Source organism: Fukomys damarensis, unplaced genomic scaffold (genome assembly GCF_012274545.1).
Source record: "Fukomys damarensis isolate Sample0158 unplaced genomic scaffold, DMR_v1.0_HiC HiC_scaffold_28, whole genome shotgun sequence".
Taxonomy (NCBI): domain Eukaryota; kingdom Metazoa; phylum Chordata; class Mammalia; order Rodentia; family Bathyergidae; genus Fukomys; species Fukomys damarensis.
Genome location: NW_022900940.1, coordinates 29,003,546 through 29,024,225, shown reverse-complemented (window position 1 = coordinate 29,024,225; position 20,680 = coordinate 29,003,546). Strand labels below are relative to the sequence as shown.

General features: G+C 38.2%; 1 protein-coding gene across 5 annotated transcripts in view; it reads right to left on the bottom strand.

Moving 5' to 3' along the window:
- The window catches only part of Thrb (thyroid hormone receptor beta), a 327,980-nt gene that overhangs the window by 194,955 nt on the left and 112,345 nt on the right, over positions 1–20,680 (bottom strand). For 4 of the 5 annotated variants that reach the window (XM_010640155.3, XM_010640156.2, XM_010640160.2 and 1 more), the window contains exon 2: positions 12,101–12,164. In XM_010640155.3, coding sequence (XP_010638457.1) covers positions 12,101–12,164 — 64 coding nt within the window. Of the gene's footprint in view, positions 1–12,092; positions 12,165–20,680 lie in introns of all 5 variants that reach the window. The other variant, XM_010640157.2, reaches the window with a different exon arrangement.

Sequence of the window (20,680 nt, the reverse complement as noted above, 5' to 3'; positions counted from 1 at the left end):
ACACTTATGTTTCTTTTACAGGTACAATATATAGTTTCGTTTTTAGGTAACGTAAGTCAATCCAAATAGTCAACATTAAAAAAATAAGACTAGAAATGGAATTGTCCTAATTTGGGGGCAATGTGAGTTCAAGATGGGCCTCTAGAACTTCATAAATCCCTGAAAGTCTATGGATGATTGCAGCTGGTATGAATTTTTCTGGAAGGGAGAGCCACAACTTTAAACAGAGTCCCTAAAGTAACCTGACTTCAGGATGTGAGGAACAATTTGTCCTGGATCCAGAGCTGTGTTGTTCAATACAGTAGTTGGAAACTACAATATGCTATTGAGCACTTGACAAATGGCTAGTTTGAAGTGATATGTACTGTTAATGTCCAATATACAACAGATCTGTAAGATCTAGCATAAAAAGAGACTGTAAATATCACAGTAACAATTTTTATCCTGGGTACTTACTGGAATGGTACTTTGGATACTGAATTATATAAAACACAATAATGAAAATAAGCTTTACTGATCATCTTTGCTTTTTAATGTGGTTACTTGAAGATTTACTATTACATGTGTGACTTGAATTTGTGACTTATATCTTTAGCAGACAACACTGGGTTAAAGCATATGGACAAGAAAAAGTCTCAAAAGCCCAAGGGAAATTACCATTATGAACATAATTTGAAGTATATTTATAAAGTAAGAAACTAGAGAAAAATTTAGAGGAGAGAAATAAAGTTTTGCAAAGTACTGATTTGGAGAGAAACAATGCTACTGGTATGAATTTCACTTCGCTGTTAATCACTTATCCAGGAAAATAAGCCAGTAGTAGAAGCTTAAATCCTTTTATCTTTTCAAATCAAAAGCTATGTTTCCATAATTTCAAAGAGAGGCAGAGAATGGTACTCTTTTAAAAGTTCCCGGGATAAGTAGGTAAGGGAGTAAGTATCATTTTTTTCTTCAGAATCTAATCTACATTCACCAAATAAGAAAGGGTTTATTATATTTGCCTTGGCGGGCCCAGCTCCCACCTCTGCTTTATGGCCCTCTTGGGTAGTTCTGTGTCTAAGTCCTGTGGGGACACCCTGAAGGTGCAGGGAGGCATCTTGGTCTTAAGGCATCCCAAATAAATGTTTTGAACTTTCCCTTTTGAACTCAAAGCTTCAAGGGATAGTTGCCCAGGAGCAAAGAAATATTGCGAACATTTTTTCTTTTCTTTTGTTATTATCAGGGTTTTGACTCTCCCAGAACATCTTACTGAAAGCCATTTCGTGTTATAGGAGTTGCTGAGCAATATGTATATAGCCTCACAATCATTTTAATATACAGTTCCATGCATAATCTTTTCCAGGAGAGATCAAAGGCTTCAGCTCCCACTTCCTTCCCCTATATCCTGCCACCTTTCTGGACACAAATACTGCCTGAATGTATTAAACGGGCCAGTCTCAGGTCAGTACCAATAGGGAACTCACGAGTGATTGAATCACAAATACATTTTCTCGTGAGCATTGCACTCTGGCCCACTTCTCTCCCATTCGCTCCAAGCTTTACTCACCCCTAATTTTAAAAGTAACCCTACTGATGTCCACGGTTTCCCTAAAACCATGTCCTCAGAAGAGCTTCAAGAGGCCCACAGATGAAATTACCATCATGGTTCCCTCAAAGAATTGACTGTTCTAACAAACTCGGGCTCTAGGCAAGCACAGCTCCTAAGCACATTTTCTGGATCCTATGCGTCATTTGCTTCCTGGGAGTGGCATTTCTAACCTTTAAAATGGCATTGTCTTCCCAAGCCAGGCAAGACCAGAGCTGGGTTAATGGCTCTGTTCTGTTTTTGAAGATCCTTAAGGATCTTCAAACATAATCATACAATGCAGCCAGCTATGCAGGGCTCCTGGCACTGAGTGTTGACTCAGGTGTCTTCAGTTTTATTGTGCATAAAAAGTACCTGGGGTCTCGTTAAAGTGTAGGTTCTGTTTTACCAGATTAGGGAGCAGATTCTATACTTCTGTCAAACTCCCAGGCCCTACCAAATCTACTGGCCTCTAGAGAACACTCTGAGAGGTAACAGAGAACATCTCTGGGAACCCTTCCCTCCCTACTTCTGTGTAAGCAGAAACACCAATAGCTGGCATAAGCAAGTGCAGAACCTCTCCAGAATGTCTTTTAGAAGACTCCAGAATTCTGAAAGACTTATCTAAATAGCAGTGTTTAGAAATTAAGTCTGGAAGTCTATCCCCAAACCATTTTAGTATATTGCAACAGTATCTTACTATATATCAGCCCTGTAAATTGTGTATTTAACTACTTTGTTCCCAGAGTATCTTATCAAAGGATCCCCACTTGAGGTGGGTCTTGGATAATGTTGGGTGCAAAAATGCATCTGTAGTTGATTTAGTGACTTCTTACATAAAGCAGCTATTATTAGTGAAAGGATTTTGCTAAATTATTTCCCACCCAATGTATTTGTTCTGTAAATACTAGTACTCCCCTGTAAAATTTGCTTAAAGTAAAACTTATCTGGTTCAATCCATAGCTGCTAAGTAGGACAAAACTCACTTATATTCATGAAATTACAAAATTTATAGATTCTTCTACTGCAAGGAAGTATTCTGCTGTGTGTATTTGATGCTGATATTCAATTCTTCCAATAGTCAATTCCTTGAACATATAATCCAATTTTAACAGTTCTGAATTCTAAAACATGGTAAACCATACTAAATGGAAGTCAAAATGAAGTTTATATGTAGTTTTTCTACCTCTGCAGGTAATTTTGCACCAAATGAATAGAGTCCTATGCACCAAACACCGTGGCAGGTGTAGGCAGTTGGGGGTGAGGGTGACTCTCAGCTGAGGGTGTGTGGGGGAGAAGGCACCTGGCTGTGTATTTACTTCAGAGCACGACCACCATACAGTCCTCAGTAAACACTATGCAGAACACAGGAAGGCTGTACTTAGTGCCCAGATGGTCATGTTGGTCTCTGAGCCCTAAAGCAGCCTGCACCCTTACACAGTTTAAAATTTGAGGGGAAAATATAAGTATGCGCAGCTGGGTAACTTCTTAGTAAGTTTTAGAATTCAGATTAGTTTTCATCAAGGGCAGAAGGCTGTGGTGTTTGGTTATCAGGCCACACACTTGAAGTACCTGCTCAATGAATCAGAGGACTGAAGAGGGTCAAGGTTACAAAGGTGGAATGTGATCCCATTTTGTTTTACATCAAAGTCCAAGTGAGCCTCAAGAAGTTCTCAACTCTTTACAATTGGTTTATTTTCAAATCACTAGACTAATAATAGTCATGGGCCACAAAGCTAACAGTTATGTTACATGCACATACTGTTCCAAGCTTTTCACATATATTAATTTATTTAACCCTCTCAGCAACTCCATTGAAATGTTATAGCTGAGAAAACAAGAAAACGAACTTTCAACTGTTGCATCACAGTGGCACAGGAAATATACAGGAAGCTGAGATGTGATGTGTCTGAAGCTGAAAGACGTGGTCCTAGGGCAGTGGTGGCAAACCTATGGCATGTGTGCCGCCCTGGGCTGTGGGCATCCCTGAAAGCTCTAAAAGGTTCCCCATCCCTGTCCTAGAGCCACGGTGCTGCTCAGTGTGGTGTGTGGTCAGCATCTCAGGTGTCACCCTGGAGCTTTGTTATTAGGAATACGGACTCTCGGGCTCTATCCTGGACCTCCTGATTAAGAACTAGCATTTCAAAAAAGATGCACTGTTGGTTTGTATGAACACAAACACCTGTGAAGCACTGTTGTGAACTACCAGAATGTGCTGCATCTTTCGGCAAAATAGCTCTTCCTCATCCTAGCCCGAACCTGCATTCTGAAAGAGTTCTACAATAGCCAACCCCAAGCCACCATGGACATGCCTGTGGTTTCCCACCCCTCAGTTGTACTTCATATCGACCTAGGTCAGAAGTAGATCTTTTCTATAATAGATCCATTGGCATCACATTTCTCAGCACCGTTCCTGAGGATCTGAGGGCCGTGGAGAAGAGTCAGTGGGTGGCCTTCTGTCTTTTTCTCTTTGTATGGTATTACTTATTCATTCTCTCTTTCTCTTTACTCTGAAATTTTTATCTGAAATAATAACCAAAACCTCCCTTGCTTCCAGCAGAACAATTCAATCCTAACTCAGATCCCTACAAGATTTATCTTTCAACCTCCAAGCACATTGATCAAGTAGTTTTCCAAACAAGTACAGTTCTTTCCTCAGAGGAATTCTGTTGCTAGCTATTGCTAGATGTCACCTGGCCAACTTGTTAACAGTTGCTTCCGCTCTATCTTCTTTTTAATTGTAAAATACAAGAGGCATGTAGCAAACAATTTACATGTTAACCTTTTGCCTTCCATTTCTGCTCTGTGAATTTTTTTTTTTTAGCTTGAAATCAATTGGGAGAAATTTCTCACTAGTTGTTTTTTAATTTTAAATTTTTATTAGTACATGTTTGTTGTACATGTTTACATTCCTTGTGTGGAGTTGGTACATGTACATAACACATTTTCTTTCCTTTTTTCATCCTCTTGCCCTTTTCTCCCTCCATCTCTTTATCCACTTCCCATTTGAGAAAGATGTGTCTTTTACTGCCTATTATCTATCTTTTATTTTGCTCTTCATTTATAATTTGGCTTTGTCATATAAGAAAAACGATGTGATACTTAAGCTTGTGTGTCTGATTTATTTCACTTAACATTATGGTCTCAAGGTGCATCCATTTTCCTACAAATGACTCAATTTTCTTTCTTTATGGGAGAGCTTCATTGTGTGTAAAACATCACCTTTTCTTTATCCATTTATCTGTTGATGGACATATAGGCTCCTTCCAAGATTTAGCTATTACGAATTGTACTGCTATAAACATGGGTATGCAGGTGTCACTGTAATATGATGTCTTTAACTCTTTTGGAAAGATACCAAGGGGAGTAACTGGATCAAATGGAAGTTCTAGTTTTAATTTTTTGAGGACTCTCCATGCTGATTTCCATGTTGGTTGTACTAGTTTACATTCCCACTAACAGTGTAGAAGGGTTCCTTCTCCCCTGTAGCCTTGCCAGAATGTGTTATTATTTGATTTGTTGATGATGACCATCCTTTCTGGGGTAAGACAGAACCTTGGTGTTGTTTTAATTTGCTTTTCTCTAATGCTCAGAGGTGTCGAACATTTTTTCACGTATTTTTTGGCCCTCTGAACTTCTGAGGAGTATCTATTCATTTCACTTACTTATTTTTTGACTGGGTATTTGGTGGGGGTCCTTTTTGAGTTCTTTATATATTCTGCATATTAGTCCTCTATCCGAGGAAATTTAATGGAAAAAGCAACATATTAAATAAAAACATACCTGTGAGCAAAATCGCCATAATTCCTGACTCAGAGATCCTAGATTCAAAAGAACTGAGGCCACACTTAAACTAAAAAAACTAAAGGTCCATTTAATCCCATCTGTTGGTTACTACGTGGGATATACTAAAGCATCTGTTTATTGTTTTTGGTCTCCAGAAAATCAAGTAGGCAAATGCTCTTCCCATAAGCATATTCTAATGCTAAATCAGCATTACACTATTTAAATTAAATGGGAGATATGAAATATATGTGATAGCACTTTGGGTTTTTTCCATTAAGTTTATTGGTACATTTAAAGCAAACAATACAGTTACATTTATCATGATATATACCTTTACATGATATATCTTGGTGTGACAGCACTTTGGAGTAATTGGAAATAATCTGGATAATGTGAATCAAATGGATCATTTCAGCAGATTCCTATATATTCAGGGTATATCTCTTCAGACTGTGCATTAAACTCCTGCTTCCTGCTTCTGGCTGGCTGTCTTTCATGCATTGATAGAAAACAATAAGAGGCAATAGAAGTGAAAGAAGCAAAATATGCAGTGTATCAGATGAACTGGTTATTTATTAATCACTCTTATAAAAGACTTGCTGGGAGGAAAATGTTAAGCTCACTCCTAAGTGGTGTTCTCTAGATGAGGCAAGACAGACAGCTCATCAACGCTACCTGCAACCCTGTTGGCACTGATAAGTATCGGTCGGCCTGATATACTCTGCCACATTAAATGCTTCCTCTCAAAGGAAGAAAAACAGTATTGAAAGAAAGTGATTCATCCACCCTTGATTATCTGCAAATGATTTAAAAAGAGCAGGGAAACAGTCTTCTTGTCTTCTGATGATCTGTCAAAATATGACCATCCTCGCTCAATTTCCCTCCCTTATTAATTTTGACTTTAACGCTATGTTACTGTGTCACATGTTTCAAGTAGAAATAAAAAAGTTCAGACATGTATTAAACCATAATACAGCTGTAGTCTAGAAATGAAACCAGCACTGCTTATAGCAACAACAAACATGAAACACAAACAGAACAACTGTTAAATGTCAGAAATGGGTTTTTGTACTAATCCCCCTCTGCCCCCATTTTTCCTCTGCTATTAAAGCCCATTTTTTTCTTACTCTTCCAAACTTGATACAGATTTTTATGTTCTCAAAGTTTCATAGATCAGTGCAATCTGCCATCAGCTCTTCCCCTTCACATCTTGAATATGTAATACTGGCCCATTCATTTGGCTTTGACTAAAACAACTAACAATAAATACCTAGAACTACTATTTACCTTTTGGGACATATGGATCTTGCATCCCAAAATTAATGTTAAATTTCTTCAGGTAAGTAAAGTTGATCGTACTTTTCGCATCTCCTACTGGCACAGCGTATTGTTTTGTGTAGAGACAAGTTCAACAAACATTTATTTGACAACATATTTTTGCAAAGGGAGGCAGTAACTAGCTGCTTAATTTATTATTAACAAGAAGCACGGAGGCAAAACAGAAATTGCTGGCTGTGCTACAGTCTCCTCACGTTTCAAGAGAAAGTTACCCAATCAGACGGTTGTTACAGAAAAGGCTCATGAAACAAGTCAGCGTGGCACAGAGATCAACGGTTGTAAAAACAGGTGTTTAACAAAAACTAGGTAATCGGACCATTTTGGGAAAGAGGCAACCATTTTGTGATAAACTATTTTTTCATTGGAATAAATGCTACAGGACCCCTGCTCATGCTTCCACTTGTAAATGCATTTAAGAATTAAGACATTTAAATTTTGCTTCTCATTCAACCCAAGACTTGCACTAAGACTACTGGCAAAAACTACTGGTAATGGTTTAAAATGTTCATCAGCAGGCAACAAAACAGACTAGACACGTTCTAATCAGACAGTATTGTGTGAATTAAATATAGAATTTTTAGAAGATAGCCTTATAAACTAATGAGGGGACATGGAACAATTTAAAAACTGAGAATAAATGAACAGTTTGGGGGAAAATATCTAGTTATAGAACATTATGCATTCTAACAATACTGTTTGGTTTAAAGAGTAATTATTTTAAGGAAAAACATTTTTAAAAAAACAAGAAAATACTGCTGAATATTTAATAGATTTCTAAGTGGGAAAATATTTAAGTGTGAAAACAATGGAAGAAATCACAAAGGAAAAACATACATTTCTATGGATCAAATTTTGAAATTCTTGGATAGCAGATAGACATAAAAACATCTATTTGCTCAACACCTCTGCATTAGGAACCTGCTATGTAGGCATAATTCTAGGTCTTCAGGATGTGTGTATAAACAAAGCAGACAAAAGTCCTGCGTTCCCACTATCAGAGAGCTTACATTTTAGTAGATAGAAACTGACACCAAAACTGGGTTAGGTGGTGCCTGCTTGTATTCCCAGCACCGAGGGAAGAAGATTGCTTGAGCCTAGGAGTTCAAGGCCAGCCTTGGTAACAGGGAGATCCTTGCCTCAATGAGAGGTCAGGGTAGCCCCAGGGATTTAGCTCAGTGGTGCCACCACCTGCCTTGCAAGTGCAAGATCCTGAGTTGGAAGGTGGGGGGCAGGGGAGAAGGGGGTCGATGGAGAGAAAGATAAAGATATATAGAGAGTTTATATGTGAAAAGATAAGTCTTTATGGGAAAAACAAAGGTAAAGTCGGGCAAAGAGAGGCATCGAGCCTGAAAAGATCTTGTGGGTTTGATGTGAGATGGAAGTGTTAAATAGTGGAGTCAGGTAGACCTCAGGAAGAAGGTGCAATCTGAATCAAGGCTTGCACGAGGTGGGAGAGTAACCAGTGGTTTCTTGGAGGACATGCGAGAGCGCTCCAGGCAGAGAGAACAGCTGTCTATTAACACAGCAAACACAAAAATTGGAAAACATATTGGCAATGAATGAGACTGGAAAGATATTATATCTTTAGCAGAGAAAAAAAAAAAAGAGGCGAAAGTCAGTTACCGTTTTACTTTCACTATCATTCTCATGAATAACCGAAATTTGACTACACACATGTTGTACACCTTAGGGAAGGAAGGAAGGAAGAAAAAAAGAAAAAGAAGGAGAGAAAGAAAGAGGAAAACAGAAAATTCATGTATGCTTCTAGGAGAATCACTTGCCCAAAGTCCTTGGAATGAAGACATAAAATTTTGGTATTTTCTGTTCAGGTAAGTTGTCTTTTAGTGATTTGAAATAAGTCCTTTGAATGGAACCGCAGAAAAGCAAATTTTGCTCAAATTCCTACATTATATAATTGCATTTCTTTTCTCATGAACCTTAAACTAAAGTTGTAAGAGAAGAATCTTTTGTTAAATTAAATTTGGTTTGATTAGGAGATTTTTATTTCACGCAAGCAAAGCACAATATGTGTGGGTTAAAAAATGTCCTGGCTATTGAAAAAAAATTTTAAAAGATGATTCAGTTTTTCCATAGCTTCATTAATGAATTAAATTTGTGTGGGAGGTGAACTAGGCTGTGGCCCTTGTTTGGGAAATCACCCAAGGAGTGCGCAGTTTGTTTTTAAGAGAAGTAATACAAACTCAAAGGCTGGAACATATGAGTATCTTCAAATCCTTTCTTCCCGGGCTCTACATGACCCTTTCTTGCCATTTCCTAACACTGTCATCATTTCCTTTTCAAAAATATTTCCCTTGTTTTACTCAGCCCCAGTTTTCTCAACAGGTTCTACAAAGCAGAGTTGGTCCCATCTTATCTGCCCTGGCCTATCTCTTTAGCAGTATTTCAACCAAACTAATTATCTTTTGTTTCATGGCCTGACTTCTAAAACAAACAAATGGAAAATTTAAATAGGTTGGTTCACAGCATTTCAGGGAGAGGAAAGTGCTCGTTAGAGGGTCAGATACCTTAGGGCAAGGATTTAGGTTGAGGGCAATTACTTGATAATACTTGACGCCTTCCAGAAGCAGAAAGACTGACTACAGGAGCAGCTTGTTTTTTAAGTATCACTGCAGGCCTTTTTTTCAACCTTAGTCACCAGAGCTTCTGCTCTGCTAAGATATATGTGAGGAATCTTGCATTTTATAGGTCACTGAAAAAAAGCATTTAGATGTACAGGAACAAAGGACTAGAAAGTTATGAAGAATTTCCTGAAAATTATTAATAGTACATATCAAAGGAATGCATGACACAAATGATATTCATGTCTGTGAAATAGAGATTATTGAAAAATGACAACCCCAGATTAAAGAACAGAATTTTCCAGGACCCCACTGGGACAGGGTCTTACCACGGCATCCTTTCTGGCAAATGGTCCACATGGATTTGGGTGGGACCATTTCCATACTCAGCACTTGCTGCAGTCGCAGAGGTTATTTTAATATTTCCCTCTTCTTCATCACATTCCTGATTAGGTCAACATTCTGGAATGGGGTTCAGGAGGGACTTTCCCACTGGGGGAGCTCGCTCGACCATTTAAACTGTTAGGCTGAGTATGGATCAGTGTGGTCCTACAGAGTAGCCTTGAAGGTGCCATGCTTGGACCCTGGTCCATTTTCACAGTTTAGAAGGCAGAAGCCAGTGTGCTTAAAGCAGTATCAGTACACATCATCTGGCTGATTAAGGAGGTCCATACACCAGACAGGGAAGATTGTATGTATGTTTATTATACATTTTTCACTTGGGGAACCCTTTGTATCTATGGAATCTGATAGAGAAGGTGAATATCTAATCGGATTAAAAGATAACATGTAGGGTTGGGTGACCCCACCCACCAACATCCCTCCCAGCAGAGGCTTTTAAGGGGCTTCTCCCGGCCCTAAAACTCAGAGGACCTGATCTGGAAACTGATGCCTCTTAAGGCTCCCGACACTAGCGGCTATATGTGGGAGGGTGATAATGCTTGGCCTCTGTGGCCGGTGGAATCAAGTACCTCACTCAAGAGTTGGACTCTCCAAACCACACATCTGAACCACTATATGGGCTGGAAAATGCCAAAGGTTAGTCAGCAGCTCCATTGCATGGAATTCTGGGATTTTGTTTTGTTTTATTTTGTTTTGGTGATTATTGAGCAAAGAAACTATTGGAAAAACACGGTCTTTGATCTTCAGAAAATGTATGTCATGACCTTAGACCTGACTCAGTACACTTCCCACATAGCAAATTCAAATATCTAGTGACAGTGTTTTCATTAATTAAATACTACCTATTTTTTTTTGCTTTACTCACACCCTTTATGTTTATTGTTAATGGAAATATAATCTATATATAGTAATATACACAGATGAGTTTTGACAAATACTATGTAGCCTACACTTTAAGATGTACATTTCTATCATTCCAGAAAATTCCCTATTTCCCTTGCCCATCAATTCAATTTTTTCCCTAAGGTAACCACTACTTTTATTCCTATCACTATATATTACTTATACCTTTTGTAGAACTATATAACATGGATTAATAAACTATACATTCTTTTGGGTCTAATGCTTCATGCTTTGAGCATCTATAGAAATCTCTCCTTAGTGTCTTTATCTGTAAATTGAGCCCTGCCCCACAAGACTGTGCTTAGGTATTTTGAAGGGCCACAGGTTTCCTGGTAGGGAGAGAGGAATTCAGAAATCACTCTGATTAGAAGAGGGCAAAGAGGAGGCTGAGGAGCAAAGCTGGAAACTACCCTTCTTGTGTTCAAACAGTATAGTAGTCCTTTTCCATTTGACAAAATGGAGTCTACTGTAAGACATTATTTGGCAAAGAAGAGAGTGTAAAAAAGTGCATATGTGTGTGTGTGTGTGCATGTACCATAGGATCTCAAAGATTCTTAGTGATCCCTTTCTGGGAACCTTCCATAAATCATCAATAGAGTTCTCTGCTGTGTGAACTCTGACTGGTCTTTCCTCAAGGGAGGGCTACGAGACAGAGGCAGCCAGACTGGGGACCCTGAGGGAGGGCCAGGCAACTGAGCACTGTAATATTAGTACTGGCTACAATCAGATAGCACCGGCCCAACTGAGGCGCCTAGACAATAGGCCAGAGGCCATGGATGAAGGGAAGCACAAAGACAGCATTCAAAAGACTGGACTCCTGCAGCCAGTGAGCATTTCTATAGACTCCACCGGACGCTGGCCTAGCCGGAATGTCACCTTACTGCCAGAAAGCCATTTTTTTCATGGTGAGTTTTAAACTGCTAAAAATAATAAACACACAGAAGAAAGTGCTGACACAATCTTAAATGCAGAGACAAACTGAAACTGTGTTGCTCTAATAATGAAAACAAACTAAGCTCCAAACTATGACCCAGTGTTCCAAACAGGCTGCTTGATGTTACCACACACCTCACGGTTAAAGGGGGAGCTCTGAAATTTATCAGTAAAGAAAGGGGATCTCACTGCACAGGTGTTCATCTCTATCTGACTTGCTTTACTTAATTCTTGCCCATTTCTTCTGCTTTTTCTTTTAGCATTCAAGGAAAAGATACATGGGAGAAGAGTGTTGGATCTTTATGGGGAACAAGTTTCCTGTATAAAGAGTGAAAGTGTGCTCTTTTTGATGACTCTCCACAAAGTTTTGTAAATTTATTTTTTCTGACTTTTTTAGTTCAATTAATGGTGTATACTACTCCTGAATGCCTACAGAGTTCAAAACCACATTGAATCACAAAAGCAACAATGCCACAAGTTGGAAGATAATTCCAATAATGCTAAAAAAACATCAATTAATAGCAAAAATCACAAATAAGTTGCTAATGACTTCACAAATTGCAAATAAGTCAAGCCTGATATCTGACCTTCTTACCCATTAAATCATGTGTGGAACTTGACACCCACGCAGATTGGCCAATGGGAGGGAAGCCGCAGATCTGCAAAAAAGGAAACACAAGAAGATACATATAAGTTAGGTTTTCTTTTTCTTTTTTAAAAGTTCCTCAACATTTGATTAACCTGCAACTGCTCTTATCTCTATGTTTAAATAGGGTCTGGTTTCAGAGCTGTCTCTGATTTTGAATACATGCAAATAGACTTTGATAAAATCTCATTCAGAAGAGGAGCCGGTCTCAGGGAAAGGGACTTTAACACAAGGGCTGTAATGACATTACAGGCGCGGAACAATTTTCATGGCTCCTAAAGTCTTACTTTTCTGAGGAGTTTCAGGAACAAGATCCAGGGGTGTTGGATGCCCAGCCTGGGAAGATGACTAAGAAGCAAATGTGAATCTCAAAAAACGGATTAGAATTTTCATGAGAGTGGGGAGGGGGGCAGAGAGAGAGAGAGAGAGAGAGAGAGAGAGAGCGCTAAAAAGAGCCTGGTTTCATGTCAGAGAATAATTCCTGGGACAGGTCTCAAAGTATGAAAGCTATGCCTATGCCAGGGGGGCAGCCCTGCTAGACAGCACCCGGGTTGGAGTGACAGAGTCATCAGCAGGTACATCAGGGTCAGCATTTGAGCATGAAGCTGTGGTGCCATCCACATGGTGCACAGTGCAGTCCCACCGGGAACAGCTGCCACAGATAGGAACTAGATGTGAAGAGTCCAAACAGACCATGGCGTCTGCTCGTGTGGCCAGAGATGTCGCTGAGGGTCTGCTTGGCAAATGAGAAGCTGCTTTTCCACAGTGCTCCCATTATTTTTGTGGTGGTTGTCGTGGGGAGCTCAGAAATCACAGAAAACCACAGGGCAGTACAACAGAGGCTGGGTTCCCACTGCCTAGATTGTACTGGCGTGTTACCATTCGTCTCGTATCTGTTCTATTCTTAAAATTAAAAATAAGGTGCAAGTATAATCTCTTTAGCACGACCCCAAGCCCATATCACAAATTTATCTTTCCAGGTTACTTTTTAAAAAATTCATACACGTATCTTTGTATCCAGGGCAGCAAACAGGGTTTGTGTGCTTTTAATTTAGCTATATGCTATGAAGCTCTGCATATGTATCTCTCCATCTACATTTTTTACTCAACATTATGCTTCAGAGTTCTAACCATGCTAATCTATAACATCTCATTCCCTTTAACTGCCACATTGAATAAATATATACTTCATTATTGTCTTTTCACCCAACACCCAACATTTATGGCACCATAAAAGCGCTTGTTATATCATTAAAGTGATTGCTGGGTATGTGTGGGAGCACATGCATGTGTGTATGTCCACATTTTTTTCTGCTCTTGAATCTGGGCTACTTGAAGATGCTAGATAGCCCTATTTCAATGATTTCAATGGTTCTTCTACACCATGACGACCACAGAATGCATACCCAACATGCATATTTGTTAAAGGTGATGCATGGTTATTAAAATTGACTTGCCTGCTATAAATTTTATTCCCTTTTTAAAGAACACTGAAGATGACTTTCAAGTTGTATTTATTTCCTCCACTGCTCTTATCTTAAGTCTTCCGATGTGAAGCCTTCAACTTCTTACTGCTAGAAGATCTGAAATTCTAATATGAGGCTGAAGACTAAAACATTTAGGGACACTGTATCCTAAAAACATTCTCAAATTAACAAAAAAGTCTGTTTTGCAACTGTTATTATGGCTTTATGGCAATATGAGTAAATATACACTACTACACTGCCATTAATATCTAAAATCACACAGTACCTTTTATTTAAACACAATATTGGGCTTCAATATATATTTTTTGAGATGATAATTCTCATCATGATGATACAGACTTTGAAGAACATACATACATTTAACTCCAGGGAAATGATATAAACATTTTCATGTAATTAACAATAATAAACATTTCCATACATAACATTTATTAGGCACACTTTATGGAATGGGTTATACTAATTATTTCAACAAGTTACGCAGAATTTAAACTTCAAAAGGCCATCTGAGGTAGGTATTATTAATAACCCCACTTTCCAGATGAGGAAGGAGAGACAGAAAAAGGTGAAACATTTCCCTCAAGTTCTAACAGTGAAGACGAGACTAGCCAGGAATCTCACCCAGGCAGTCTGATGTCACAGGCAGGCCTTGTTCTAAATGACTGAGGACAGGCTCAAGTTTTAAAGATAAAACTTCTGAGAAGAAACTGAAAAACAGTGTCACTAAGGTGGTTTCCAAATTTTGCAATAATAGAAACAAAGGACATTTTTTTCATGGTGTACCTCCAACTGAGAACAAACCAAATTAAAGACTTTCATGTAGACAAATTCAAAATGATTTCCCTGTGATGAGTAAGATTTAAAGAAGCAAGGTCATGCCTCAAACCCATCCATCTTAAACATACTCATTTTTTATTCTTCTTCCTTTTAGAAAACTAGGAACTGTGAATTCACTCATGGCTCAAAGGAGACTGCCTAGTTTTGTTGACACAGGATTCAAAGTAGAAATAAGAATTACTCCCTGGGACAACTTTAGCTCAGAATGCGTGTTTTTTATACATTTTTAATTGAGGCACAAATATATTAACAGTGAGGTTATTTTGTCGTTTCAAAAGAATTTGTAACTGATTCATATTTATATTTGGAATACATTTATTTCTAGGCATGAAACAGTTCATTTTATTAAGCCATTTGACCTGAGGTGAGGTTAGTACTGTTTCCCATGGCTGCTCCTGATTAATGCAAATTGAGGGTTAAAGAATAAATAAAGTTCCTTTAACTTGGTTTACTACTATGTTATTTATAAACGGTTCTTTTCTTGGTCAATTTTGGGGGGAGGGCAGTAACTTTGTACGAATAAAACTTCACAAGAGCAAACTAGCAAATATATAATGTGTATTTTATTGCCAAGTTTGAAAAGAATTAAATTTCACAAGGGTTGATACTATGGTAAAAATTAATCCTATTTTCTATCTATCTTTCATCTTGCCTCTTTTGCCTAAGATTGATTGGATTAGCAGTCTACATTCCTTGTTTGCTTTTAAAAGTCTTACTCAGTCTTTTTTATTTTATTTTTATTTTTTGTACCAGGGATCAAACTTGAGACGTTGTGCTTGTGAAGCAGGTGGTGGAACCTTGAGCTAAATCCCTGGTCCCTTGAATTTTGTTTTGACAGTTACATATTATCCCTTTATCATCAAGCCATAATGATACTTACTATAAGCTAATGAGGTCTTTTCTCCTGCAATTGCAAATAGGACTCCGGCGCATAACTTTGCATGAGCGCTAATACTCACGTACACAAGTTAATGTCAAATCTTAAGATATGCAATTGGGTATTTAACGAGAATGGACATTTTACATGTTGACTGATAGTTCCACATTAGATTCCCATTTCTAGTCTGTATCTGAAAATTTCATTTCCCCATATATTTGTTAATATAATAATTTATTAAACATCTTTACCTATCTGATGGCAGATAAATGGAATCTTAGTTTGAATTCATGTATATCTTGGGTGAGTGAAATTGAGAATCTTCTGATATGTTTAAAGGTCTTAAGAGTTTTTATTCTATGAATTTTCTTCCTTTTCTTTCCTTCCTTCCTTCTTTCCTTTCTCTCTTCCTAGCTTCCTCCCAATGGTTTGCTCATGTTTTTTTTTTATTTCCCCTACTACGTTGATAGATTTTTTTTTATTACTATGTGGATGCTTTATATCTTCTACACAAACAAATTCTTTCCTCTTTATTTTGTTTTTGAGAACTTGCCTAACATTTATTAGGCTCCAGGTGTAATCCCTACCACCACAAAAGAAAAAAAAAAAAGTTCTACAATTTTTCCCTAATTTTTCTTCTTTTTTTGAGACTTGTAAGGCATTTAATATGACAGGTCTACTCTCTTAAAAGACTTTTCGAACTAAATGACAGTATTGTTACTAATAGGTACAGAGCTCCATCTCCTCCTTATGTCACCTTTTATCATGAGCTTTGCAGCTCTACTCGTGAAATAGGTCCAGTCTATTTCCCTGTCCCCTTCGATCTTGTGTTTGGCCGTGTGGCTTTTCTGCCCAATGAAATGCTATCAGGTATGCTACGTACAGAAGTTTGAAAAAGTTTTCATTATGTTTACGTGTTTCTCTGATCCTCTGCGATCACCATAAGAACATGCCTGAGCTAGCCTGTCAAGGCTGAGAAGCACACAGCAGATCTGGCTTACATCAGTTGTCTCATCAGGTTAAGATGGGCAGAGCCACCTCTCTGACTTTAGCTGACCACAGATGCATGAGTGGGCCCAGCTGGAGCTGGAATAACCAGCCTGCCAACCAGTCTCGTGAACTAATAAATGCTAGTTTATTCAAACTTCTCCATTTTGGGGTAACTTGTTACTATTCTAGGGACCCCCAGGCAATGCTGTTAGCACTAGATAACTGATACAGGACTTAACCCTATGTTATTTAAAAGAGAGATGCCCTCATAGATGATGGTTTCAAAATAGGTAATAAGATATAGCAAATATCCACCAAATTCCAGCTGTATCAGAGAAGATTTACCCAGAATATAAGTACAAGTAGGTATAACCATTTAAACAAAGAAGTATAATGTAAGCAATCAGTTATACAGGTGAAGAAAAAGATGGTGCAATAAAAAAGGGGAGAATGAAGTATGCAGGAACTCAGAGCAATGGCAGGAAATCCCTAACTATTTAGATAAGAAGGAGGTGTTAATAATGGATTCCCATGGCCAGGGTCACCCAGCAGAAACTGAAAGCTCAGTGAGCCTGCCCCATAGGAGCTAAAGCCTAGCAGAGATGCAGCTGTTATCAGAGATGCTGTCGGAGGCACATAGAGTAAAGAGGAAATATCCCGGATTCCCCCTTCCTTTAATCTTCCTCCTCCCAGGGCCTTCCAATGCTGGAACCTACAGAGGCACAGACCTCTTGAGGCAGTACATTAGGAAGGTGGGAGAAGGCAAGGAAAAGATCTGAGGGCAAACAGGGAACATATCATGATGTGCAAGGTGCTACACAAGGTATCGTTCAGCGGTGAATCGAGTAATTGAGAATCAAACTACCGGACTTGAAGGTTAGAAAGGGTCCAGACAGCGAGGAATGAGGGAAAGGGGATGTTCAGGCAGTAGCAACATGGGAGCCAAGTGTAGGAAATACGGAGGAACGGTGAGTACTTTGATTTGCCTCAGAAGGCTGTGTATGCATGGACAGGGGGAAGGAGAAGTGGAGCTTAGTCATAAGGCTACAAAGGCAGAAATGAGGCTAAAGCCTAAAAGAGATAATATTCTCATCCAAGAATACTGGATTTTCCTTCTGAAGGCAAAAGAAAATTTAATGGTTCTGAGTAGGAGGTGATATGACTCAAATCGTGCATTAGGAATATTATTTTAATAGAAATTTGGAGGATAGATTAGAGAGAGATAAACTAGAGCAGGGGTTATTAACTAAGTGTAGATCTCAGGGATTCACGCCCCCCCCCTTAACTAATTTGCAAAAGTTTGAGCAAACATTCAATTTCCTGGAATAATGCATAGCATTCACATGGTTTTCAATGGAGTTCATGACCCCTGACCCCTTCATCAAAACATTTTAAAGCCTCAGAAGCAATGAGGCTACCTAGAAAACTTCTATTATAATTCTTTTAATGAGAATAAAAGGCATAACAGTGGCAAAGGAATAGAAAGAAGAAACTGATAAATAAATTCTCCAGATGAACATGAACAAAAACAAGAGAAAACAAGAGATTCTGAAAGACTTAAGTCTGGCCATTATCCATCTGCTATTATTTCTGTCCTGCCCTCTGTAACATGAAGGAAGCAATTCATACTTTCGAGATGCCATAAAAATTTACTGAGTTGAAAAGTTCTGAGATAAACACAAGATGTACACATCACCATTGTCCTAGGCCAGTGTTCAGCACACACATTACTAGCAAAGCCATCTCTTCTCCTGTTGAGGGTAAACACAACGTCCAAGTCCTTCTAAAGTAGCGCCTCCAGCAGCCACTGGCTACAGTTCAAAATGAAATGTCTCTGCTCTAAGACTTTTTCTAGAGGTACTGTTTTTATTTATTATATTGACTGTTCTTTAGTTTGTAAGGATGAAGTACCAATAAATGAGTATTTTGGCTGGATATATTACATACTAACACAATCTGTACGATCTGGAATATGTGGGTTTATATGTACATTTCCTACACAAGGAAACATAGTTACATAAAGCTACATTTTATCTAAACTCACAAATCCACTTAATATAAACTCAGAGCAAATAATTCAGATTTGAGTTAAGGTGAAAACTACACCTTAGGGGAAAATTAGGGGGAAAACTTCATTACATGAAATTTATTCTATTATTAGGCCATCACAGTGAGGGTTTAAAATCTTCATTTTTCGTTATAATTACTTTGTTGTATGGCAAATTCTGAACTCCAAATAAAGGCAAGTACCAGGTATATAGTATTAACAAAGTCACCTACTTTTTAAAATATGGTGACTGTGGGCATCTGACATGAACAGATACTTCTCAGATAAAGAATTAAAAGTGGCAAATATATGAAACAACATTCAACATCACTGGTCCTTTGTCAAATGCAAAATTAAAACAATGCTGAAATTTCATCTTACTCTAGACAGAATAGCTGCTATCAAGAAATCAACCAATAACAAATGCTGGAAGTGCTGTGGGGACAAAGGAACCCTGCTCCACTGTTGGTGGGAGTGGAGACTGGTGCGGCCACTGTGGAAATCAGTGTGGAGATTTCTCAAAAAACTAAAAGCAGAGGTTCCATTTGACCCAATTTTCCAGAAAGAATGAAAAGCATCATACCATAGCAATGTATGCACACCCACGTTTACAACAGTACAGTTTGTAATAGCTCAATCTTGGAAACAGCCCAAATGCCCATCAACTGACAAGTGGATAAAGGAGATTTTAAAAAAATATACAATGGAGTAATACTCTGCCATAAAGAAGGATGAGCTTCAGATGTTTATAGCTAAATGGATGGACCTTGAGACCATACTCCTAAATGAAATAAATTGGACACATGTTTAAATACTACATTGCTTCTCTGGTTTGAGAAACTGCATATGGAAATAAGGACTGAGATGTACAATGGATGTTGGAAAATGGAAAGAGAGCGTTCAAAGGGGAAGGGGAAGAAGGGAGGAGGGAGCAAGAAAAGGAAGGGAGAAGAAAAAAGTGAAAATAGAAGGAAAAATGGAAAAAAAAAACTTTTGTACATAGGGAGGCCAGGGGACTTGCAGGGGGGATGGGATAAAATAAGATTTATTAATAAAAAATATGGTGACTGTGGGGTTGGTAGTATTTAGTGTCACTATGCTAGATTTCTTAGCTCAGGACATTTTCTAACTTTGAAAAGAGGTGCAATGATCAGAGTTGCCTTCAGTGTAGATGTGCCAAATTTATTTTCTATTTGCAGTTGATCAGCAAGAAAACTATTACTGTCCATATCAACAGGAAGACTTTTCCTGTTCATTTCAACATCAAACTCAAAAGTGACCTTTTAAATTCAAAACAGACAATATTTTTAAAAACTGTTCATATAAAAGTATTCCCACAAAATTGGGCAAAAATTCTAATGCAATAAATTCCCAGAAGTAATTACCTGCCTCTTGATCCACAAAAAAAGCATGTTTTCATCTGCATCTGCGTATGCATATGTATTTGTGTATATCTAACTAAAACAGAAGCTCCACAAAATCATATCCTTTTCTGGGTGATGCACTTGGATATTTTCTATTCCACTGGATATGATTTTCGTGGGACTTTTATTTTAATCAGATACACATATGTATATGTGCTACAGAGTAAAAAATACTTTTTATTGTGGATCCTGGGCAGATAATAACTACTGGGAATTTATTACATTAGAATCTTGGATGTTTTCTGTTCCATTAAATACTACCTTATTCTATTTTATATAGTATTTCATTAAAAAGAGATTATCAAGGACCTAAATTGATTTTATTACCTACTAATGGAGCCCAACCCACAGTTTGAAAAACACTACTGTAGCAAGATTGACTAAAGCTCTCGAACTTTATTCACTAATGTAAACAAATCCACAAAAGACCAATCCTGAACAATTTAGCAGAAAAAAAAAAAAAATCTCTTGGCTCATGCGCTCGTATCCTGGATGAAGCCAAGGTTTGCTGAGCCAACTTTTGTAGTTGGTGGTTGACAATGCCTGAAAACTGAAAGGCAGAGATCAAATCCTCACTCTCCTTCTCAATGTGTCTCTTCCGCTGGGTAATTTATACTGTGCAAGGATCAAGCTATTCAATTTTGTTGTCATTTACAGTTCTTTTTCCAACAGCAATGGAAACACGGCATCAGTTTACTGTCTCTTTTCCTAGGTAGGGTTAGATTATTCTCTCTGCTATCCCGATAAACAAAGATGGCATTCAGCACTCTAGAGGGCCACCCTGGAGGATCTCCAAACAAAGCAGGGCAGGGGAACTGTTACCTGCTACACGAAGGAGCCACAGCAGAAGCCGGGACTGAGGTTGTT